Below are 23,238 nucleotides of genomic sequence, written 5' to 3'. Positions count from 1 at the left end.
ATTATGTCCAATTAGCATTTTTTCCTCCCTTTTTTGTTGTGTTCCAATACACACAAAGGGAATAAACCTGTGTATAGCAAAACATGTGTTCCTGCAATACTTTTCTGTGAGAAATACTTGATTTTCTAGAAAAATTTCTGGGGTGCCAACAATTTCAGCCATGACTGTATATATGAAGTGACTGCATATATGGTTATTTGATATGAATCATAATTTAGAATTAATATATCCTCATGTACTACATATTTGTTCCTAGCAGAGAGTAATGCCAAGTTTTTTTTTGTTAAATGGAATCTCTGGTTTATTTTTGCCCTACCAAGCCAAATCTATAATATGTTCTTAGGTTAAAAAACTGCTTAATTACTGTTTCTACTTCCAAACAGTACAAAATACTGTATGGAACGATGGGTTTAATTATTTTGAAATATGAAGTGATCAAATATTGCCCATTCTTTTTTAAATCACAGTTCTGAAGGATGTTGCTTCAATATGATATATGAATATAACAATAACTATTACAGTGTTTGTGTTCATTATTTTTTATGTTCGATGAAATGATTATGATTAATTAAATGTATGGTTACTATGATATATAAAATTATATATACACACATACGTATATACTATATACATTAACTATATCCTGTATAACCATAATCCAAGAAAATTACTAGGTAAAATATTGTGTAAAATTATACATTGGTTTAAACAGTAATAGACTGAATGAAAGAAAACAAGTTGGATAGGAAACAATTGCTTTTCATTTAATACCTATTCAAAATTATTGCAGGTTCCACTAAAGTTAAGAGCATCCACACAGAAGCAATGTACATGTAGTAATTCATGTTATCTTGGTGTATCTGTAGCAAAAAAAATAGCAATTAATTGTAGACATTGACCTTTGAATAAAAATAAATCTTTGGCAAAAATGGATGTTAGTATTTTCTTCTTTGTAGGTTTTATGGCAACTTGATATATTCCGTAGAAGTTTAAGAGGTCTTACAGGACACGTTTGTCAAGGTGATGCCTGCATATTTTGTGCTTTGAAGGTAACCTTATCATTTTCTTATTTACCTTGTATAAATGAAAATTAATTTTGGCAAATATTCATGAAAATCTCTGGTTCATTGACACATATCTAATAAGTTAAATTGTAGGAAAAAAAACTTAAAAGTAGGATTTGTTAATTGTTTTAATTGGTTTGGATCAATATTCTGTACATAAAGCAGTAATGGGCATTTTTTTTTCTTTGAAAGGACTTGTTCTTTCTGTTATAATTTGTTGATTACCATATAATAATGGTAGCATTGTGAAATTGATTAGAACATCTACATTTTTATGATACTCTTTATTTCCCCAACTAAAAGATAATCAATGGCAGATGTCTGTATTGATTCTTTGTATGGGTGTTTTGAAATTGGGTTGAGAACTGTATGAATTGACTTAAGGGATACAAATTGTGTCCTCTTTGTCTAAAACAGATGTAGCTTAGTAAAGGAAAAGAATTAGATAAGAAAAACAAGTGTAATTGTTGGATACCAGTTTTTCATTTACTACTAGGAATATTATATTGATTTATTTTGTTGCTATTCTTATGTAGAACCCATGCTCAGAACAAAAGCACCAGTTACTAAAGAGAGGGTAAAGTTACAGCTTTCATGCCATGGTTAGCCATTGTGGGAATTGTTACAGTATACTGAGTGTGGATCTTTTAGCCTTTTATGATTTCCTCATAATTATAGCAGAACCAAACTGTGTCATTCTGGCTCAACTTTTCGGATTTTCAATGAGTTCAAATGTCAAAAAAATTCTCTTGGTGGAAATTTTTTATATATATATTTCTAATGATGATAACAACATGATAGTCCACTTCACATATAATTCTCTCTTATTTGAAAGGAATAAGCACAAATATAGCAATAGCACATAGACTTATATACTGCTTCATAGTGCTTTACAGCACTTTCTTAGCAGTTTACAAATCAGCTTTTTGCCTCCAACAATCTGGGTCCTCGTTTTACTGACCTCAGAAGGATGGAAGGAAATGGACAGAGTTAGCCTGCAATACTGCATTCTAACCACTGACCCACCATGGCTCATGATTGTTTATTTCATACACATTGTGCCAAGATTCCAGATTCCTGGCTTACTAATTTATTTATTAATGAGATTGGTTAGAAGAGAAAACAGCAGGATTCCAATTCAAGCATATTGTAAACTGCCAAGGATTTAGATTTTCGATTCTTTTTAGCCTATCAACTTGTAGGAGGAACAAAGCAAAAGTGAATTATGGTGTATGGTGAGTAAATGGTATTGTGTATTGGATACCTAGGGATGCGGTGGCTCAGTGGGTTAGGACGCTGAGCTTGTCGATCAGAAGGTCGGCAGTTTGGCAGGTCGAATCCTAAGTGCCGCATAACAGAGTGAGCACCTGTTACTCGTCCCAGCTTCTGCCAACCTAGCAGTTCGAAAGCACGTAAAAATGCAAGTAGAAAAATAGGGACCACTATGGTGGGAAGGTAACAGCGTTCCGTGCGCCTTTGGCATCTAGTCATGCCGGCCACATGACCACGGAGATGTCCTCGGATAAGCGCTGGCTCTTCGGCTTTGAAACTGAGATGAGCACCGGCCCCTAGAGTTGGAAACGACTAGCACGCACGTGTGGGGGACCTTTACCTTTACCTTTACCTTTACTATTGGATACCTGCATTGTGTTCAAAATGGCCATTGTTACAGAACAGTGTTCTATACTGTATAGGGAACAATTTGACTTTTAGTTGCTGAAGGTCAACTTCCAGAAGTCTTAGCCAGCTAATAGTGAAAAATCTTCATTCTAGTTCAGTAGCATCTGGAGAATCACAAGTTCTCAATGCTACCAAATGCTAGACTTTGTTTTAATGTATTCAAGTACACTATAGTGTTCCCAATCATTTAATAGATGAAATATTAATATTGGTTTCCAGACATTATTTTCCCAATTCCAACACAGTCGAGAAAAGGCTCTCCCATCAAATAACATGAGGCATGCTTTGGCTGAAAGTTTTAAAGATGAACAGCGATTTCAGCTTGGTTTTATGGATGATGCAGCAGAATGTTTTGTAAGTATGATATAACATTTATTTTAGGTATTGTTTTGATTCTTGGCTTCTTCTTGCCGAAGAGCCATATTCAATATTTCAGTGAAAAGTCAGAAAAATCACTTTAGGGAAGTATGCTTTGGGATTCTGAAAAGGACTATAACAACAATGATTTTTTATTGTTATTTAAAAGACTGAGAATAAAGGTAATTTGTAATACAAAAATATTTATTTGAGCTATTGTATATACCAAGTTATATAGAGTTTGGTAATCATTTCATTTGCTACAAAGATTATAATTCTGAATACAATGGGGATTTTTTTATCCAGTCACTATTGTCCCTTTATTCTGCGCATAGGAACATAGAGCAAAGGAGCCTGGTTTATTTCAGAATGAAAGAGAAATTGTTCTTGTGAGATAAAAATGACCATATTGAAACATACATACAAGCCATTTTGAAGGTTCAGTTGGTGAAATGTATTGTGTGAAGAGCAGGTTGGGGACAGATAATGTTTGCATATGAGGCCTCTTATAGTCAATACCAACTTGATGGCATATCATTATCATGATTAAAATAAAACCGTTACTTGTTTAGGAAAATATCCTTGAGAGAATTCACTATCACATAGTACCAAGCAGTGGAACAGATATGTGCACTTCTAAATCCTGCATAACACATCAAAAGTTTGCTATGACATTATATGAACAGGTAAGATATTTATTCATATTGATTTTACTTCTTTAACATTTAACATTACTTCTAAAAATTTTAAAAAACTTTCTTTTATTTATAGTGTGTATGTCTGAGTTGTGGGGCATCCTCGGACCCTTTGCCTTTTACAGAATTTGTACGTTACATTTCAACAACAGCATTATGGTAAGGAAATGTATTTTTGTTGTGATTTGTATTTTTTCCTCCATTCTCATAAGTTAACAATTTTAAATTCAAGTTGTAAATAGTGAGACATGGGTTAAAGCAAAGATTCTAGCTTTGATTAATGATCCAATTACCTCTTTATCAAGTTAAAACTGAAGAATATTCACATCCGAAAGTGTAATCAGTTCCTAGGAGAGATATATATTTATGTTCTAAAAATTCCATTGTATTTGTTGTCAAATGAGAATGAAATATCTATTGTAAGGTGATATTCTATTGATAAAAACACTGATGAATTGAACACAATAACATATATTACATGCTCAACTTCTGGTGACTTGATGGACAAGTCTACATAATTTTTTTCACAACTGTGCAGAAATGGTTTCGAATTGCTTTCTTGGATGTTTTTCAAATGCATTACAGCATTAGTATTTTCTGATAGTCCTTCATTGAAATAGTAATTACAGTGAGGGGAAAAAGTATTTGATCCCCTGCTGATTTTGTATGTTTGCCCACTGACAAAGAAATGATCAGTCTATAATTTTAATGGTAGGTTTATTTTAACAGAGACAGAATAACAACAAAGGAAATCCAGAAAAACGCATTTCAGAAAAGTTAAACATAGATTTGCATTTTAATGAGTGAATAAGTATTTGATCCCCTATCAATCAGCAAGATTTCTGGCTCCCATGTGTCTTTTATACGGATAACAAGTTAAAATTAGGAGCACTTTCTTAAATCTCAGCTTGTTACCTGTATAAAAGACACCTGTCCACAGAAACAATCAGATTCCAAACTCTCCACCATGGCCAAGACCAAAGAGCTGTCAAAGGATGTCAGGGACAAGGGACAAGGCTGGAATGGGCTACTAGATTATTGCCAAGCAGCTTGGTTAGAAGACAACAATAGTTGGTGTGATTATTTGCAAATAGAAGAAACACAAAATAATTCAATCTCCCTCAGTCTGGGGCTCCATGCAAGATCTCACCTCATGGAGTTGCAATAATCATGAGAACAGTGAGGAATCAGACCAGAACTACACGGGAGGATCTTGTCAAAGATTCTGTCTCTCACTATTAAAATAAAACTCATTAAAATTATAAGCTGATCATTTCTTTGTCAGTGGGCAAACATACAAAATCAGCAGGGGATCAAATACTTTTTTCCCTCACTCTAAGTCTGAGACTGCTTAGGTTTTTATTTACTATTTATTAATCAAACCTTTTAGCCACCCATTTTGCAAAAAGAACTCTGGGCGGTGCACAACAATCAGATAAAAACAACAGATATAAAGGTTTTAAAGTTCAGAAGTTGTGTCAATTGGCAACTTCTGACTGATCAAATCTTTCTTAAGGTTACTAGATCAGCCATTATTTTACTTCTTTAGGAACTAACATAACAGCTTGAACTAATAGGAAGTTGCTTCCTCCCAGATGATGGAAATCAGAATTTAACTAAAGTATTTCACAAGGCACAGCAGAGGAAATTATCCTATTCTCCTACATGGAACGATTTCCCATCAGTCCAAGCTGTAATCCTGCTTCCAAGTAGAATGGACATTTATAGGTAAGCTAGATGTATCCATTTAACAAGTTATTGTGATGGAATGGAATAGCAAACATAATTTTTAGATATCACTACATTTGCCAAATTTTAAGCCCATAAATAATGCTTTCTACAAATGAAATGTTTAGGGAATGTTGAAATTATAGCAAATTGTTTTACTTTGTCTTTATAGCCTGATATTTTTAATTACAATGGAGAAGTTTAGTGAGATATATTCGCCTCATATGATCAGAAATGGTCAAATAATTTTTTCCAAAGTGTTTTTTTAAGAAATTCCAGTCATAAGAACAATAGCAAAGTGCTGAAGTTTTGACCAGAGCTCAGTTCATAGGCTGTTGAGGTGCCCTGTGTGGTTTTAAGGTCCAAGCATCTTTTGCTTTTTTCCATCCTTGAAAATATTTACATTCATATTTATATAATACATTTTCTTTTCATGTACCTTTCTGTATTTTTAATATCCTGTAAGAGTTGCATAGCCCTAAATAGATCTAAATCTGTAAAAGAAATAACTGGGTTTTTTTTTTCCTAAACTTTCTCACCAGCTTTAATGTAAACAATAAAATGCTCACCTTCAAACATGGAAACTCACTAGGCAAATGCCAGTTATGATCTCATCTCAGTCTACCAAACAGGGTTATTGTGTGGAAGAATGGGACAAATTAGTGCATTTGTGCTATCTTGTACTCCTTAGTAAAAATCAGAATATAAATGGAACAAATATAAGAACATTCTGTTAATTGCAATAATAAAATGGACTAAATCAAATTACTTCATTTACAGCAATGAAATTGATAGAATGGTGGAAAGGAATGAAAGACTCAAGCCAGAAATGTTTGCTCAACTCCTTCAGGCTGCAAATACTACAGATGACTTCAGGAACTGTCCTGTAAGTTTACCAAAGAAATATTGCTCTTCTATTTTGGTGGGGGATGGTCCCTTGTAGTGATAAATCCAAACTTTTAACATTAAGTGAAAAGTTATTTTTAAAATTTGTCTTGGCAGGTCAATGTAACCTTCAAATACTTAAATCATAAATCAGATTAGTACATGTTGGCATACAAAATTAAGACAAGATCCCAGGAAAAGTAACCCCTTAAACAATTATTTGGTTTTGGCTCTTAGATAAAATAATAGCTATTTGAAAAAGGTTACTTGTGTTTAAAACAATATATCAAAATTTATTATACAGAAAGTCTTTATATTATCAAGCATAAAAATTGTTATATTGGAGAATTTAAAATGACAATGGTGATGTGCACATTTTTAGTAAAAATCATATAGCTTATTGATAAACAAAACAATTAATTGCAATTAAACACTTCAGTGACCAAAAAATAAAATTACAATAATTTGTTTTAGTCTCTAAAGAAACCTACTTTTTAAAAAACGTGGTAAGAAACTCAGATGAATTGCTGCATTATTGATAACATATTTAAGTTTTTAATTGACCATTTAGATCAGAAATAACGGAATTTGGGATGTGAATAAATTGGAGATATTGTCTTGCAGTGGTTCTCCTCCTATCTCCTGGGACGTTTGCAGTCGGTGTTGACGGGGGCAGAGGTCGACCTCGAGGTCTCTCGTTTGTGGAGTTCCTCAGGGGTCGGTCCTCTCGCCTCTCCTGTTCAACTATATGAAACCGCTGGGTGAGATCATTCGTGGCTTTGGAGTTGGGTATCATCAGTACGCTGATGATACCCAGCTTTTCATTTCGACCCCAAACCACCCCAGTGATGCCCTCGACGTGATGTCCCGTTGCCTGGAGGCGGTTCGGGTCTGGATGGGGAGGAACAGACTTCAACTCAACCCCGACAAGACTGAGTGGCTGTGCATACCGGCATCCCGGGTTATTCAGGATATTCAATCTCTCTCTATGGGGGGGTGAACTATTACCCCCCATAGATAGGGCTCGCAACTTGGGAGTCCTCCTAGATTCACGGCTCACTCTGGAAGACCACATAGTAGCGATGACTAGGGGGGCCTTCGCCCAGGTTCGCCTGGTGCGCCAGTTGCGGCCCTATCTAGACCGGGATGCCTTATGTACGGTCACTCACACGCTCGTGACCTCTCGTCTGGACTACTGCAACGCTCTCTACACGGGGCTGCCCTTGAGGACCACTCGGAGGCTCCAACTGGTACAGAATGCAGCCGCGAGAGTTGTGTTGGGAGTTTCCCCGATACTCCCGTTACACCTCTGCTCCGTGAGCTGCATTGGTTACCAGTTGTCTTCCGGGTGAGATTCAAGGTACTGGTAATGGTGTTTAAGGCCCTACATGGCATGGGTCCAGAGTACCTTAGGGAACACCTGCTGCCGGCATCTACTTCCCTCCGCCCTGTGCGTTCCCACAGAGAGGGCCTCCTCAGGGTGCCACCGATCAGAGAATGTCGATTGGTGGCCCCCAGGGGGAGGTCCTTCTCTGTGGGCGCCCTGGAGCTATGGAATCGGTTACCGGTTGAGCTCCGGATGGCGCCCGACCTTCGCTCCTTCCGTCACGATCTAAAGACATTCTTATTTGAACAAGCCGGCCTGGCCTGATGGGGGATGGGTGGGGTTTCTTATTGTTATTTTAATATTTGTATTTACTGTTTTTAGTGGGCATATATTTAATTCCTTTTTAACTTTTGTATTTTTGTATTTTTTATATATTTGCCCTGTTCACCGCCCTGAGTCCTTCAGGAGAAGGGTGGTATATAAATTAAATTATTATTATTATTATTATTATTATTATTATTATTATTATTATTATTATTATTATTATTATTATTATTATTATTATTATTATAAAACATAGCCATCTAAGTGAATTTTATGTGGTTTATATAAAGATCTTGACACTCAAAAGCATCTAGATCATACTGTTTGTCCCCTCTTTTTTTTTCGGTAGAGCAACTGTGGCCAAAAAATTAAAATCCGTCGTGTTCTAATGAATTCTCCAGAAATAGTTACTATTGGATTAGTTTGGGATTCTGAACACTCTGACCTAACAGAAGATGTCATCCGAAATCTGGCAACACAACTTTATCTTCCAGGGGTATTGAACATATTAATATATTTAATTTTCTGTGTCTCTCAACATATTAAATGAAATTACTAAGAACAGAGTTCTCTGTTTTGTCTAATACTAGAGTTCTATTCTCAGAAGAAATTCAATCAAATGAAGTTGGAATTTCTCCCTGAAAAGCTTACATAGAATTCCATGCTAAAAGGATTTTTTTAAACTTTATGACTAGATTGCACATGAAATGTTATTCTTCATCATTTACCACTATTTTAATAGACCTATATTTCTTTATTTTTTTAAAAAAGATACGATGCACCTAGTCTTGGATGTGTAAAACAAAACAAAATACAACCTTTAAAATATGTGCTTCAACTAATAAAATTTCTCAGGTGACCTAGAACAAAATAGTACAAATGTATAATTGAATACACAATAATGTGCATATTTACTTATTATATAATGTATAAAGTATTTCAGTTTTAAAACAGCAGAAACAGAAATTTAAAAGATAACTTAAAATTCAGTAAAATAGTTAACATAATACAAAGGTACATTCTGAAAAGTCAAGGTATTTTTTTAATTTGGTGATTCCTACTTACAGCCTGGAAGTCTTAGGCCATTGATCTAAGTGATAATAAATGACTCAAGTAGAACATAAAACTTTTAATGAGGGAATCGGTTGTATAACGATTTATTCTGAAAAAGGCGTCTCTAAGATTACAGTATTATTTATTTATTTATTTATTTATTTATTTATTTATTTATTTATTTATTTATTTATTTGATTTGTATACCGCCCTTCTCCCTAAGGACTCAGGGCGGTGAACAGTGACATAAATGTCAAAATGCACAAATACAGAAAGAATTCAGATGCTTTATTTTATATGCTTTAGTAAATAAACTGCACGAACTCTTTCAATCTGGCTATGTAAAATTGTTGTAATTTATCCTCAGCTCTATTTCTTACTAGTTTACCTATTGTTTTTACAGTTGTTCTATAGGGTTACTGATGAACATGCCAAAAACAGCGAGCTTTTCCTTGTGGGGATGATATGCTATGCAAGCAGACATTATTGTGCCTTCGCCTTTCATACCAAGAGTTGTAAATGGGTGTTATTTGATGATGCTAATGTTAAAGAGGTAAGTTATGATATTGCATTTTATATAGAGGCATCCAGATAGCTCCTAAAAATAATTAAAGATACTTTATACAACATTCTGCCATCTTTAATTTTGATAACAAGACATGAACTAATGTATTGATATCAAAATCGAGGCTGTCAGAATATTTTCTAATCATGCATATGACGTAAAATGAAAGATTTAGTTTTTGTTCTAAGTCATGCAGGGAATTTGCTGCTTTACTAGCATGCATTACACAAAAGGGCTGTAGAGTTATTTTTCACATGTCTAAATTATTTAAAGAAGTTTTGATTTGTTTGAAGGTATACCAGTTTAGTTTTAATTAGATTGCCATTTTTTTAACTGAATTAAATGTTTACTTTTCTCTTTTAGGTTGGAACAAAATGGAAAGATGTGGTATCCAAGTGCATCCGGTGTCACTTTCAACCATTGCTACTATTTTATGCAAACCCAGATGGTACACCAGTATCAACAGAAGATGCACTGCAGCATATAATTCATTGGTCACATTATAAAGCCTCTACAGGAAACGGTGAAGAATTTGGTAATAGAAATTCGAATATTTACAACTTCATATTTATTTAGTAAGATGAGATGCTTAATATGGTGCATATAACCTGAAAGTTGGCCTGCCAATATATTCATAATCCACCTTTTTCCCCACTCATTATACATGAAAGTCTGTCCTAGTTTTTATTCTCAGACTGTGTGGCAAGTTGGGGTAGAGACAGTAACTCGCTCAAAATTTTCCAGTGGACATGTTTATTTTTATTTTATTTGGCAAATTTATATAGCGACCCATCTCACAAACATGACTTGGTGGCCCTTTAAAACAACTATACAGCCATTTTTTAAAAAAATCACCATAAATACAACTAAGAATAGACCAACATCCTAAATACAATATAACCACTTTACAGCATCCCTGTTCCCATGGGATCCCTAAGGTGCTAAAAAATGTTTTAAGAAATTTTTGAAAGGCTAATAAGCTTGTATTAATGCTCAATTTTTGAGGTCAATGCTAGATATAGGAAAGTTGTGGGATCTTTAGTTATTAGGAAATTAATAAATTGAGTCTGAGACTTATTTAATTTTTCACATTGGATGGAGTAATATATTACATACAAAATAGATACAGGATTTGTTGTTTTTTTTACCAAGAATCAGAGAATACATGTAGCTCATTGTTGAATTGGGCGTCCTTCTTACTGAACTTAGTTGTTTTCTTGCTTGGTTGTTTTTTTGTTTTGTTCAATAACTAAATATTTTTAAAATGTGGATTTTTAGTCTGAAATGGAATTTTACTATGTATTTATTAGTAAAGGGTGAAGTTTGAACATTCTTCAAATATTTTTCCTAATAAATTTAAACTGTAGTGTGCCCACTATATCTTTTATTCAGGCATTTATTTTTTAATTTTTTTAGACAGGTTATTCATCGGAAAACCAATTTCAGAGATAAAATGAGTAAATGTCTTCTTCTTAAAAGTAGGGTTTTTTAACATTTCTTTTTTCTAGGATTTGAGAAATATACTTTTCTTAAATCAGATTATGTAAAGGAGAATGGATTTGAAGAAACCTCTAACCAGAAGAGTAAAAAAGTGCAGCTAGAAAACTCTGCCTTTACTAGGAACTTTTCTCAACCTACTAATGTCAGAGGGTCAAGTATGTATCATACACTTTTTTTAAATTACTGGGTTGAATTATAATTAGGTTAATTGCAAGGTTAATCATATATAATTTTGTTTTGCTCTTAAAAATGTTACCTACAAGTAATTAAACATTATATAAGCTAATTATATAAAATGTTTAGCAAACTACCACGTTACAGTGGTGCTCAAATTTTGTGAATCAAATATCTTTTGAAGTTTCTATATTTCTACATAAATATGATCTAAAACATAATATGTTCTCCACATAAACCCTCAAACTAGATAAAGAGAACCCAGTGAAACAAATGAATAAAAAACAATATTTGAAATTACAGTACAGGTAGTCGCTGACTTACAATCATTCATTTAGTGACCATTCAGCGTTACAATGGCACTGAAAAAATGACTTAGAACTGGTCCTCACATGACCATTGCTGCATCCCCATAGTTATGTGATCAAAATTTGGGCACTTGACAACCAACATGTATCTACAGTAGTTGCAGCATCTTGAGGTCATATGATCACCATTTGCGACCTTCCCATCTGGCTTCCAACAAGCAAAGTCAGTGGGGGAAGCCAGATTCGCTTAATGAATGAATGATTCTCTTTATCAACTGTGCTGATTAACAACCATGACAAAAAAACATCAAAAAATTGTGTGTTACTCATTTAATTAACCACCTTGCATAGCAGTGGAAATTCTGGTCCCAATTGTGGTTGTAAGTTGAGGACTACCTGTAGTTTCAAGAGCCTTGGTGGAGCAGTGGGCTAATGCCTCCTTAAGTAACACCAGCTGCCTGCAATTAGTGCAGGTTCGCATCCCACCAGGCTCAAGGTTGACTCAGCCTTCCATCCTTCCGAGGTAGGTAAAATGAGGACCCAGATTGTTGGGGGCAATTAAGCTGACTTTGTAATAATGCCGCTTAGGGGGTGTGTGAAAGCCCTAGTAAGCAGGCATATACATAGAATGAAGGCTACTGCTAAGCTTGTAAGCCGCCCTGAGTCTTCGGAGAAGGGCGGGATATAAATGGAATTAAAATAAATAAATAAAAAATAGTCTGGTTATTCCAAATCTGGTTGAGTATGGAGGGATAGTATATTTACAAATGAATGGACTTGTTTTAGAATTATTGAGTTCTTACCACAGAATCTAGAATATAGTTTCTACTTTCTCCTGGAAGCAGTCTTGTTTCTTTCCTCATTCCTGTTCTGATTAAGCTTTGGAAAAGGGAAGGTATGAAAATGAACCTATATATGCTGCTTCTTAAGATTTATCATTTTCAGCACCTTCTTCAGAAAAAAAAAGAAACCTCAGAGATCCAACATTTTTCTAATACCACTGAAGAAAAATTAGAGAATTCCCCCCAAATACAGGATAGTAACCCACTGCTTTTTTAATAATTTAATTGTAATCTGCTAAGCATTATATGTTGCAGGAGATAAACTTTTTTATATTTGCTGAAGTTATTTTCTTTTGTTGGTCTATCCAAAAAAATTAGGGAAAGCTGAATCAGATTATCTTTTTGTCTGTTCCATTACCATGAATGTGTACAGCATAATTGCATTTATTGCTGCAGGTAAATTGGGACATAATGATCATAGAGAAAAAGCAAAAGATCTTTCCAGAGAATGTGCTCAAAAGGCAGCTGAGATGAAAAATTACCCATCATCATTAAGAAAAAACCCTGACAGAGGATCAAGGAAAGAATCTGGAAAACAAAAAGGTAACAGAATTTTCCTCTGGCTAATTCCTCCCCAATACACCAAACCTACCTAAGTTTGCCTTGAAATTCTAAGGAACTAAAAGATATTTTATTCAAAGAATAAAGTTGAATACTATAAATAATTTGTTTTGGTACTTTGTTTAAGATCTATCAGGAGAAATACATACTAATCTTAAGCCAGGATCACCACCTTCTGGAACTGGATTTAGGCATCATTTCAGTGAACGTTTGTATGGTAGTCAAGGGAGAGGATCTTATCGACATGAGAAGGTGCACAATCAAATTAGACCCACTGTACAGACATTCAGCTCAAATAAAACAGAAGACGGGGAGAAGATGAACCGTATGAAAACTGACAACACAGCTGGTTATGAAACAGATAGTAGCCAAGATTCCAAAGACAAAGGAAGTATCAGTAGCAGCAGAAGTCGAAGCAGAGGCTGGAAACCCATGCGAGAAACACTGAATGTTGATAGCATCTTTACTGATTCAGAGAAAAGAGAGCATAGCTCAAAATGCAAGCTAAATGCAATCAATAAACCAAAACATGAAAAGGAGCAGAGTTCAGTAAACTACCCGAAAGAAAATCAGAGTCAGAAGGGTCTGATGACTATCTATGAAGATGAAGCAAAACAAGGAGGAAGCCACAATTCACTGGATTTGGGAAAGAAAGGAAATAGAGGAAAAACAACAGGATTTATAGAGAGAAAGATTCATCCTGATAATCGGCAGACACAAAGGACTGAATGTGGCTATGACAGCAGTGATCATATCTGCAATGCATCTGCTAATTTGGATTCACCAGTTACTGAAGGAAATAGCCCAGTTGACCCAAACACTCTGAAAGAAAACATTTTGTGCAGGTAATGATGTTAAAAATATATTTGTGATTATACAAAATACATATGTATTGTTATATGTTGTATTGTATACATGTTGTATTGTTATGTATTGTTATACCATAGCACAAAACTCTCTCCCAGAAATTTTATCCTTTAAAATAAAATACATTTTTAACATAATAGATTTTGTGGTATTCCAGTTCTATTGGTAATTTAAATCTTGGGAGAAGAGAAATACAAAACTAATTGTCTAGTACAGACATGTCAAACCCGCGACGTCAAGTGACTTCGTGCAACGTATCGGGACGGTTTTGCCATTGCCGGCAATGGGGTGGGGACGGCTTCCGCATGATGCATCCGGCCCATGGGCCGGCAGTTTGACACCCCTGGTCTAGTATGTAGAATTGCTTGCATTGATATTTTATTTATATTTGATTATCAAGATATAAATTGTCAAATGAAAATATTTGCTTATTTATCTTTATTACGGACATTATCTGTGTAGATTTCCTGTATTTGAGGGGGGGAAACTTAACACATTTTATTAAGAGCCATGTGTAACATTACTTATATTTAAATGGCAGTATTTGAATAATGAAGCTGGGTTTTGTAAAAGTACTAAGATTATAATCATGTAAAATATTGTTGCTTCTCTTTATTCCATTTAACTTTTCTTTAATTGGATATGTTCTCTTGATGTTTCTGCTTTGTGTTGCCAGTTATAATAGTGGATGGGAGGGGTTAGAGAAAAGAGGAACGAGGTTTGACTTTTTTCTATAAAATATATTTCTTTGTTGAATTTCTAAATTCCTGTGTAGAAACATTTAGGTGTTTTGTAAAAGTTTCAGTAGAATGTTTCAGGATTGGTGAACTCTGTTATACTATTTGTACAGGCTGTTGATAATTAGTGTATCCTGTTTCATAGTGACCAAAATCTATCAGTCAGATATTCTGGAAATGTCTTGCAGTCTTTCTCCCAGCCGAACAAAAACTCTTTTGAAGGTAAGGATAATATATGTGTTACATCAGCTTATTGAATTGTTAATTGGTATTTGACTGTGAACAATGTACTGTTTAAATGTTAGAGCTATTACAACTTCCTATCTACAGATTCTTTCTTGATACTTTTGGTAGGTTTTCTGTGCAAATTATTTGTTGCTTTCCAACTCTTGTGAAAAAAAATCATTAGTACCCAATTTGTGGAAATTTATAATGTGCAAATAATAAAACATTAAAAAAATAATATAAATGAAATTTATTCTCAATTTCTAAAACATTGTTTCATTAATAGTAGCAATAAAAGTGCAGTCCTAACGTCAGACATACAGTATTAATTGACTAGAACGTAGAGTCAAAATTACTTTCAAGTGTGTCTGATTTTAGCCATGCATGGATTGTCATGTCAGCAGAAGAGAAAAATAACACATCTATTTTTACATTAGTTGGAATTCTGAAGGCACATCAGCCAGCTATTCTCATTGAATGTTTGCCACAGTGCTACTATACTGGGAGTATTTGGTTGCAAGCTTGTACCGCCACCTCCTGTTCAAGATAAATAGTAATAATTAATAGTACTTTCATGGTGTTTCAAGATACTTTATTAGAGAACCTAGGCCATGCAACCTTAAATTGCATGTGGCTTTTTTTTTGCAATCACATTCTACTACTAACTTCTGTACGGTTCACTGTTCAATATCTTTTTTGTAAGTACTGTTATCACGTTAGGTATACAAATATCCCCTACCATTTATCTGAGCATTTATACTGTATTTTGTATTCAATGGACACAACTTTGAATTTATTCTATTATTTTCAGTTGGTTTCCCTTAACTATCAAAATATTTTTAAAAAATATTTATATCTTCTTAAACTCCATCCATCTTAAATTTGATAAGTACTTTGCCCTCCTCTTCATCTAATTGATTAATAAAATTGTTGAAAAGCAAAGGGATCAGGATTTACTGTAAATGTGTGGTTTCCCCTTTGATAACTTTAGTCCAGTTAAATGAAAAGTCACTGATGATCTCTTGGCACATTTTTCAAATCAGCTAAGTATCTATTTAATGATTATACAATCAACTCCACAGTTAACTTGCTTACTAAATGATAATGTCATGGGAGACTTAATCAGATGTGTTGCTTAAATTTATACATTTAAAATTGTTACAATCTACTGATGAATTAAAAAGGTTAGTTGGGTAAGATGTATTCTTTTAGTAATGATCACATTGTTCCAAAAGGGCTTATTAATTTTTTCTATCAATCCACTATAGAATCTTTCCAGTATTGATGTCAGTCTTATTCTCCTATAGTTCCTTTTTCTTTTCCTTGGAGTTTAGGGCAATATTGTCTCTATTTCAGTAGTCTAGTAATTCTTATTGGGAAAGACTGAGCCAAAATAGAAATTTAATACAGGTAGTCTTCAACTTACGACCATTGAACCCAAAATTTATGTTGTTAAGTGAGAAATTTAAGTGAGTTTTGTCCCATTTTGTGACTTTTCTTGCCACATTTGTTAAGTGAACCATTGCAATTGTTCAATTAGAAACACGCTTGTTAAGTGAATCTGGTTTCCCCATTAACATTGCTTGTCAGAAGCTCCCAAAAGGGGATAACATGACTCCAGGACACTGCAACCATCATAGAAGAGAGTCAGTTGTCAAGCATCTGAATGTAAATCACATGACCATGGGAACGCTACAATGGTCATAAGTATGAAAAACGGTCGTAAGTCACTTTTTTCATTGCTGTTTGTAACTTCGATCACAAAATGAACTGTTGTAAGTTGAGGATTACTTGTAACTGTCTTTTCTTTATTTTTAAATCTAAGATACACATTGCAGTACACATTTGAAATTGAGAGCTCCAGCTTTTCATTCTTTCTTTAGTCTTTCCATTTCCTTACTTCCTTCAAATCTAGCTGTGTTTATAGTAATAATCTAAGAATGTTGAACCCATAGCCTTGCAGGTGTTGCCGACTTAAAACTTTCAGCAATTCCAGCCAACATGGTAAATAATAAGGAATGCTAATATTGTAGTTTGGCAAGATCTTTTCTGGGGATTCTCCACTGCAGCAGAAAAACCAGCGACCAGTGACAAATAAACCTGTTTATTTTGAAAAGTTCCATAGAGCATGGAACTGAAAATGTTCAGTGAGCTAAATATTATTGTCGGCCTTTATCTGCATCAAATGCATATATGTTTTTCCTGTTGAAACACTGGGTTTGAAGGAGTTTATGTTAGGTTGATTTCCTTAGGTCTAAAAGGATCTTTTGAATATCTTGCTTGTTATTCACTATTAATTATGGAATTTCAAACGATAAATTTAGAAAACATGTGAACAAATGTTGATACTTTCTCCTTGGATTTTAAAATTATGAGTGTTATGCTGGAAGGCTTTGTACCAGTTTAACTTGAGTAAATCTTAACTATAAAGAAATAGGTTGAAAGTAAATAACAAACACTGTTTTTCAGCACTGAAGAAAGGTGAAGTTAATACGCATATTAACAACAAGCCACCTAACTTATCATCAACTTCTTATCTGCAGATACAAAGGTAAATTTTAACTATGCATCTTGTAATGTGTAGCAGGGATATGTAACTCTGTATGGCTATATAGGTCTCCAGACATTCCTTGAAGTTCTGAAGTTACTCTTTATAATTCTAAACAGAATGTACATTCTGTTGTAACTGCATTAGTAACTGTGACTAATGGCAAATGCCTTGCTTTCAATTTAGATTGGTAGCAAGTTTTTACATTGAGGATGCTTAAGTTTCAATGAGTTCTATAAATACATATAGGCAATCCTCAACTTACGACCAGTCAAAATTGCTATGGACCCCCTCCCCAAAAAGATACTTATGACCTAGTTCCAAAGTTCTGAGGGTTGCTCCCCCATCACAATACCCCATTTGGGTGCTTAACAACCAACCTGAGCAGGCTCCATTACTGTCATAGATCGAGGACTACTTGTGAAATGTGGAGTCTTCAATTTTTTCAATACCACATAAAATCAATGTAGCACATGTGAATATTTGAACAAAAGAAAAAGATGATGTATTGTAACCTACCATTTTAGAGATGTTAAATACATATAAAAAAGGACTGTATTATCTATATCATCTTTTCTTCAACCATGAAAAAAATCAGTGTGGAAAAGTAAGTTTTTATAGTCATGTAGGTTAACTAATGCTCACATGCTGCACTCTCTGTTACTATCCAGACCATTCAGTATCACAGATAGGGGGCAGCCTATGTTCATAAGTGTTTTAAGATTGCATTCTATTGCTTTCCTCCATAAATATAAACTATTTTTTTTTGTTCAGACAAAAGGGTCATACTAAAGCGCTTTATTAGGATGGGATTTATATCTGTGTACAAACATTTCCTTTGGAACAGATTTATATTAATCCAGCATTTTGTTTTTCATAATGACCAAACTGTGTCCATGCTCACAAACGAAATGGAGACATATCCCTTTACTGCTTTTGTTGTTTTGCATTTAGTATTTGGGGACACGCTACCCCCATCTTAGAGATAATATTTACTCTTTAAGACTCTTTGATAAATTTCCATGAATTTACCCTTTTAGGAACTATCAAAATCAGTGGCCATCATCATGTCCTGTAGAAATGAATTCCACAAATTAATTATGTTTTAGAGGAGGGGTTCCCAATCCCTCAGACGTGGCCTGGTACCGGGCCGTGATCCATTTGGAACTGGGCCACACAAGCAGTGGGCAAGGCGTTTGAAGACCCCTGGACTAGTCAGATGCATCAAGGTGTTAGTGAAATTAGGGGTTTTTGCCTGAGGGTGCATCACTTCATACTTCCTAAATTTGAATTCCTTTCTTGCTTCCATCCATTGAGAAACTGCCTATTCACTTTTACTTTGTTTTCTGTATTTTAGCCAGTTAGCTGTTGACAAAAGCACAGATATTCACAGCCCATGGCCAGTACATTTACTCAAAAGCCTTTAATTAGAAACTTTTAAAAAGGCTTTCTTAGGGCTTTCTGATTATTGGTGCTATCAGAAAACACTAAAAGTGGGTGAGGCAAGATTTATCTGCAAAATTCATGCCAATTTTTCTTCAGCAAATCTTTCTCTTTGTTCTTAGTTCCTTTTAATTTGATTTCTCCTACCACTTTCTCTGAAACAACTGTTAATATAACTGGCTTATAATTCCTTTTTTTAAATGGCTGGCTTCTACTCCTCTGGGACTGAGTTTGATTTGAGCATTGGTAAATTAATGAAGCCATTGTGAAAGAATTCCATCAACAGCTATTTATCAAATGCTTATAATAAAAGCAGTGTTCATGTTTTTGGACCTTTTCTCTTGCCTGTGCAGTATAATGGGCTGAAGCTACTCTATTTTTGGCATAACACCTATCTTGTTTTTTTGAAACCAAACTAGTGTGGTTTCAAACTGCTTGACTATAGCTTTCGCAGAAATTCCCCCATTATCAGCCTTCACACTTTCAGAAATAACACAAGTGACAGATTGCTGGAACTGAAAATGTACCAGCAGCAACTTTTCACTTAGGTGACTCTTGCCTGAGATTACCCAAGTCTATGCCACCTCACAGTAAATCGAACAATTGATAATTTTTGTCCTGCTGGCTGATGATCTTGAATGGATGGAATACGAACACATGGAAATCTACCAATCAGTACTCTTATATTGTCCCACAGTTAATTTGTAAGAGTGAGATCACTCGCAAACCTTGTTATTTAAGCAGATTAGAACTTGGCCATTGGACAATGCAGATTATATCTGATGCCTAGACATACACATAAATATGAGGCATGAAATAAACCAGCAAAGAATCTATTATTTTGGGAATAGGAATCAGGTATTGTATCCTAAAACATCTTTTCTAGAAACCTCTGGCTGTGTAAGAATTTTCAGTTCATTCAGGGGATTTAAAGTCAGTAGTATTTTGCAGGGGGTTTTAAAACTTTTCAGGCCATGGAAACTGTTAGCTAAAAAACTAAACCTGGATCTACTGATCAAAAATTAAAGCTCTTGTGATAGAAAATTGACTGTTTCAGCAAACTTTTTTCCCTTATTCTTTTGCTCTTAGGATCTCACAAAACTCTAGAGTTCTATGGAATAATTTGAAAAACATTGGTTTATTGTATCAAACAGTATGCATTGTTCATGGCAAATGTCATATAGACATATATTTGACACTATGCAATAAAATGCAGAAGCATTCCCATCTTTTGATGACTTTCTGTCTTTATACCAGTTATCATTGGAATTTTTGTAAACATTATCTTTTCACTGAGCCTGAAGCATTGGCTTCATCTGGCAACTAGACATTTAATGCCTAACTAATGAAGACAGACAATCTGAATGTTTCTTCCATAACTTCCCTGTACCAGTTTACTGTCCATATTTTCTGGCTGATTCTTTTCTTTCCCAAGAGCATTTGCTGCCTTTACTAATTTCAGTCATGAATATAAAGCCTGCTCATACCTGTATACTTGTTCACAGAATTCTGATTTTTACTAGATTCTTAAAAACGTATAGGCTTCCCCCATCCCACCATGAAATAACAAAGATTATTTTATTTTAATGATTGCAAATAGAATTGGATTATATTTACTGTTTTGCAATAGTTATATTAATACTTACATCCTTAAATACCGTACTTTGCTTTCTAGGACTGACGTACCAGATTGCAATAAGAAGTCTTTACCTACATTAACAGTGCAGACAGCTATAAAAGATCACATTGAACAAGAAATAAAAACCAGTACAATCAATGAGCAAAGCTCTTTACCATGGTCTGGTGAAAATGTACCTATTGAGACAAATATCTATAGTGCTGATAGTTCGGTTTTTTCTTATATTGGTGAGAATGGAATCATGTCTGAAAAAGTTCAAAACAACTGTGAATCTTCATCTACCCATTTGCAAGCCCCTTGCCCGGTATCTCATACCAAGACTGTTAATTCCACTCCTACCCTTGCATTTTTCTTACAACAGAATAAACCCAAGCCTTGCTGTACTGAATCTGCTCCTTCTACTGGACATAAAACCAGCATGTACAGTAATAAGCATGATGATGCAACAGAAACAGTTTACCAAAATCTTCCACCACCTTTACCACCAAAGAAATACACTCTGGCCCATTTGCACGATGTAGAACAAGAATCCACTGTGGAGTTGAACTATACAGAACATCCAAAAATTGAAAAGCATGTTATTGCTACTTCAAAAAGTATACCAGAAACAAGTTCATTTGCAAATGAAGAAAGATTGAAAGCACTTCATTACAATGAGTCCTCTAAGATGAGTTTTTCACCGAGCTTATTAGGAAAGGATTTATGCACTGCACCCAATAATCCTTTAAAGAAACAGACTTGTTTTACAGAACCAAATTCTAGTTCCCTGGATGCAAATGCAAATGATGTTATATCGCTTACTACTTATTTTTCAGTTGATAACTGTATGACCGATACTTACAGAATTAAATACCACCAGAGACCAAAACTGTATTTTGCAGATACTAGTGGGTCAAACAAAGAAAGATCTTTGTTATCCACTGGAATGCAGTTGGACACTACATACCACCACACTTCTGAATCAAATCATGCCACATCTCAGCAGAAGCATAAATCTAATATTGGAAAAGTATAGTGTAATATGAATAATTTGGAAATGAATATAAATCCTTAGAACTCCAACCCAATGTGATGTTTAAGTTTACATACTTTAGCTACATTTCATTTGGAAAGTATACATTAATGAATTGTTCCTTGCATGTGCATGCGTGATCAAGAAATATCAAAGATGGTTTTATGCTTGTGGAAATGCCAATTTTGCATAGGTTCAATCAAAGTGGCTATTCTTTTAAATGAGTAATTTATAAAATATTTACACTTGCTTTCATATGATAAATAGACACATGTTTTTTTAAAAAATAATACCATTTCTTTTAAAAATGACTTGATTTAGAACATGGGTGTCAAACTTGCCGCATCATGTGATGTTTCACGACATATTGCAACTTTTTTCACATTGCCGGAGCTGGGGTGAAAATAGGTTTTGGATCTGATTACACAGTTGGTTAAATTTCTTACTAATTATAGCACTTTGTAGGTTATAAAACCTCAATTATGTATCCATTTGCAATTTCCATATTATTTAAGACAGAACATTTTAAAGCATAACTGTAAACTTATTTTGAATGTTGAATTCTCATGAAAAAAATCTTTCACAGAATTTGAAATGGGGAGTATGATATATATTCTCAGATAAGCCCTTTTACAGATAAGTTGACCTTCACAAGTATAGACAGTAATTTGTACTGCTTTAGATTAAAGAAACAAGATTTAAATATAAGGATTATTCTTATGCACCAAAGGATACAATGCAATAACAAGGTAGTACAATCTTTATAATGGCCTTGAGAGTTTTTGTCGTCTTATGAAAATTTTATGTAAACTTTGTCACAAAAGGAAATTTTTAGAGATATGAATTGTTTACATGCACTTCATTTTTTTCATGTAAAGGCACTTTCAAGCTTGCTATGTAAAAATTGAATATAGTCTACATACACTGTACTACCTCAGTATGACAACATGGGATTATTTTAGTATGTGTACAGTATACCGGTATATTTATACACACACATGCTGTATCTACTATACTTAGTGTATGTATACACACACACACACACACACACATATATATATATATACACACAAAAAATGTGTGTGTGCATGTGTGTATCAGAAGTGTGCCAAACACTTCAGTTTTGAAATGCTCCCTTTCAAGTGAAATATAGAGAGCTTTATGGATTGATATGGATGGGCTGCATGTTGTAGCAATTTTCCAGGCTTTTGTGTCTGATGTCATTTTGTAGTTATGACTTCCCTGTGAACTGATTAGCTCCAGGACAAAACTTTCACAGTGTGAAATACTGCATTTTCTACACAGTTACAAGTGTATTAAATTTGCTTCCCGAGGAACATGGTACTTGTTAATGACCTGAGTAGCCAGAGAGTTTTGGAAAGTATTTCTGAAACACTTAGAAATTTTGTTTGTGAGATATTTAGAACTTTTGCAAGAAAGTGAAAAAGTGCATTAACTGGGTTTTCACTTCCCCTTATAATCAGGTACTCTTAATTAGAAATTTAATAGTCTACACTACTGTTTTGCCAAATAAAACAAGCAGCATAAGAAATTTTATGACAGAATTATTTTAAAACTCCTTGTTAGACTAATAAAAATGTATTAAATGCTAGAAGCATATGCTGATATTAGAAATATGCACAGAATGGCATAAGCATTAAAAACTTACCTTTTGTAGTAGACAAATATTAACCATTTATCTAT

The 23,238-nt window shown here is 34.2% G+C and overlaps 1 protein-coding gene across 1 annotated transcript in view; it reads left to right on the top strand.

Moving 5' to 3' along the window:
• The window catches only part of USP53 (ubiquitin specific peptidase 53), a 32,850-nt gene extending 10,921 nt beyond the window's left edge, over positions 1-21,929 (top strand). The window contains exons 3-15 of the mRNA XM_081332243.1: positions 957-1,049; positions 2,964-3,098; positions 3,674-3,787; positions 3,873-3,955; positions 6,305-6,410; positions 8,410-8,556; positions 9,517-9,666; positions 10,042-10,213; positions 12,899-13,045; positions 13,191-13,908; positions 14,813-14,889; positions 17,362-17,443; positions 20,559-21,929. Coding sequence (XP_081188369.1) covers positions 957-1,049; positions 2,964-3,098; positions 3,674-3,787; positions 3,873-3,955; positions 6,305-6,410; positions 8,410-8,556; positions 9,517-9,666; positions 10,042-10,213; positions 12,899-13,045; positions 13,191-13,908; positions 14,813-14,889; positions 17,362-17,443; positions 20,559-21,537 — 3,003 coding nt within the window. The 3' untranslated portion in view covers positions 21,538-21,929. The remainder of the gene's footprint in view (positions 1-956; positions 1,050-2,963; positions 3,099-3,673; positions 3,788-3,872; positions 3,956-6,304; positions 6,411-8,409; positions 8,557-9,516; positions 9,667-10,041; positions 10,214-12,898; positions 13,046-13,190; positions 13,909-14,812; positions 14,890-17,361; positions 17,444-20,558) is intronic.
• The last annotated feature ends 1,309 nt before the right edge of the window (positions 21,930-23,238 follow it).

This window comes from Vipera berus, assembly GCF_964194415.1.
Source record: "Vipera berus genome assembly, chromosome: 7".
NCBI classification, from domain to species: Eukaryota; Metazoa; Chordata; class Lepidosauria; order Squamata; family Viperidae; genus Vipera; species Vipera berus.
This window is presented reverse-complemented; position numbering and strand designations above follow the sequence as displayed.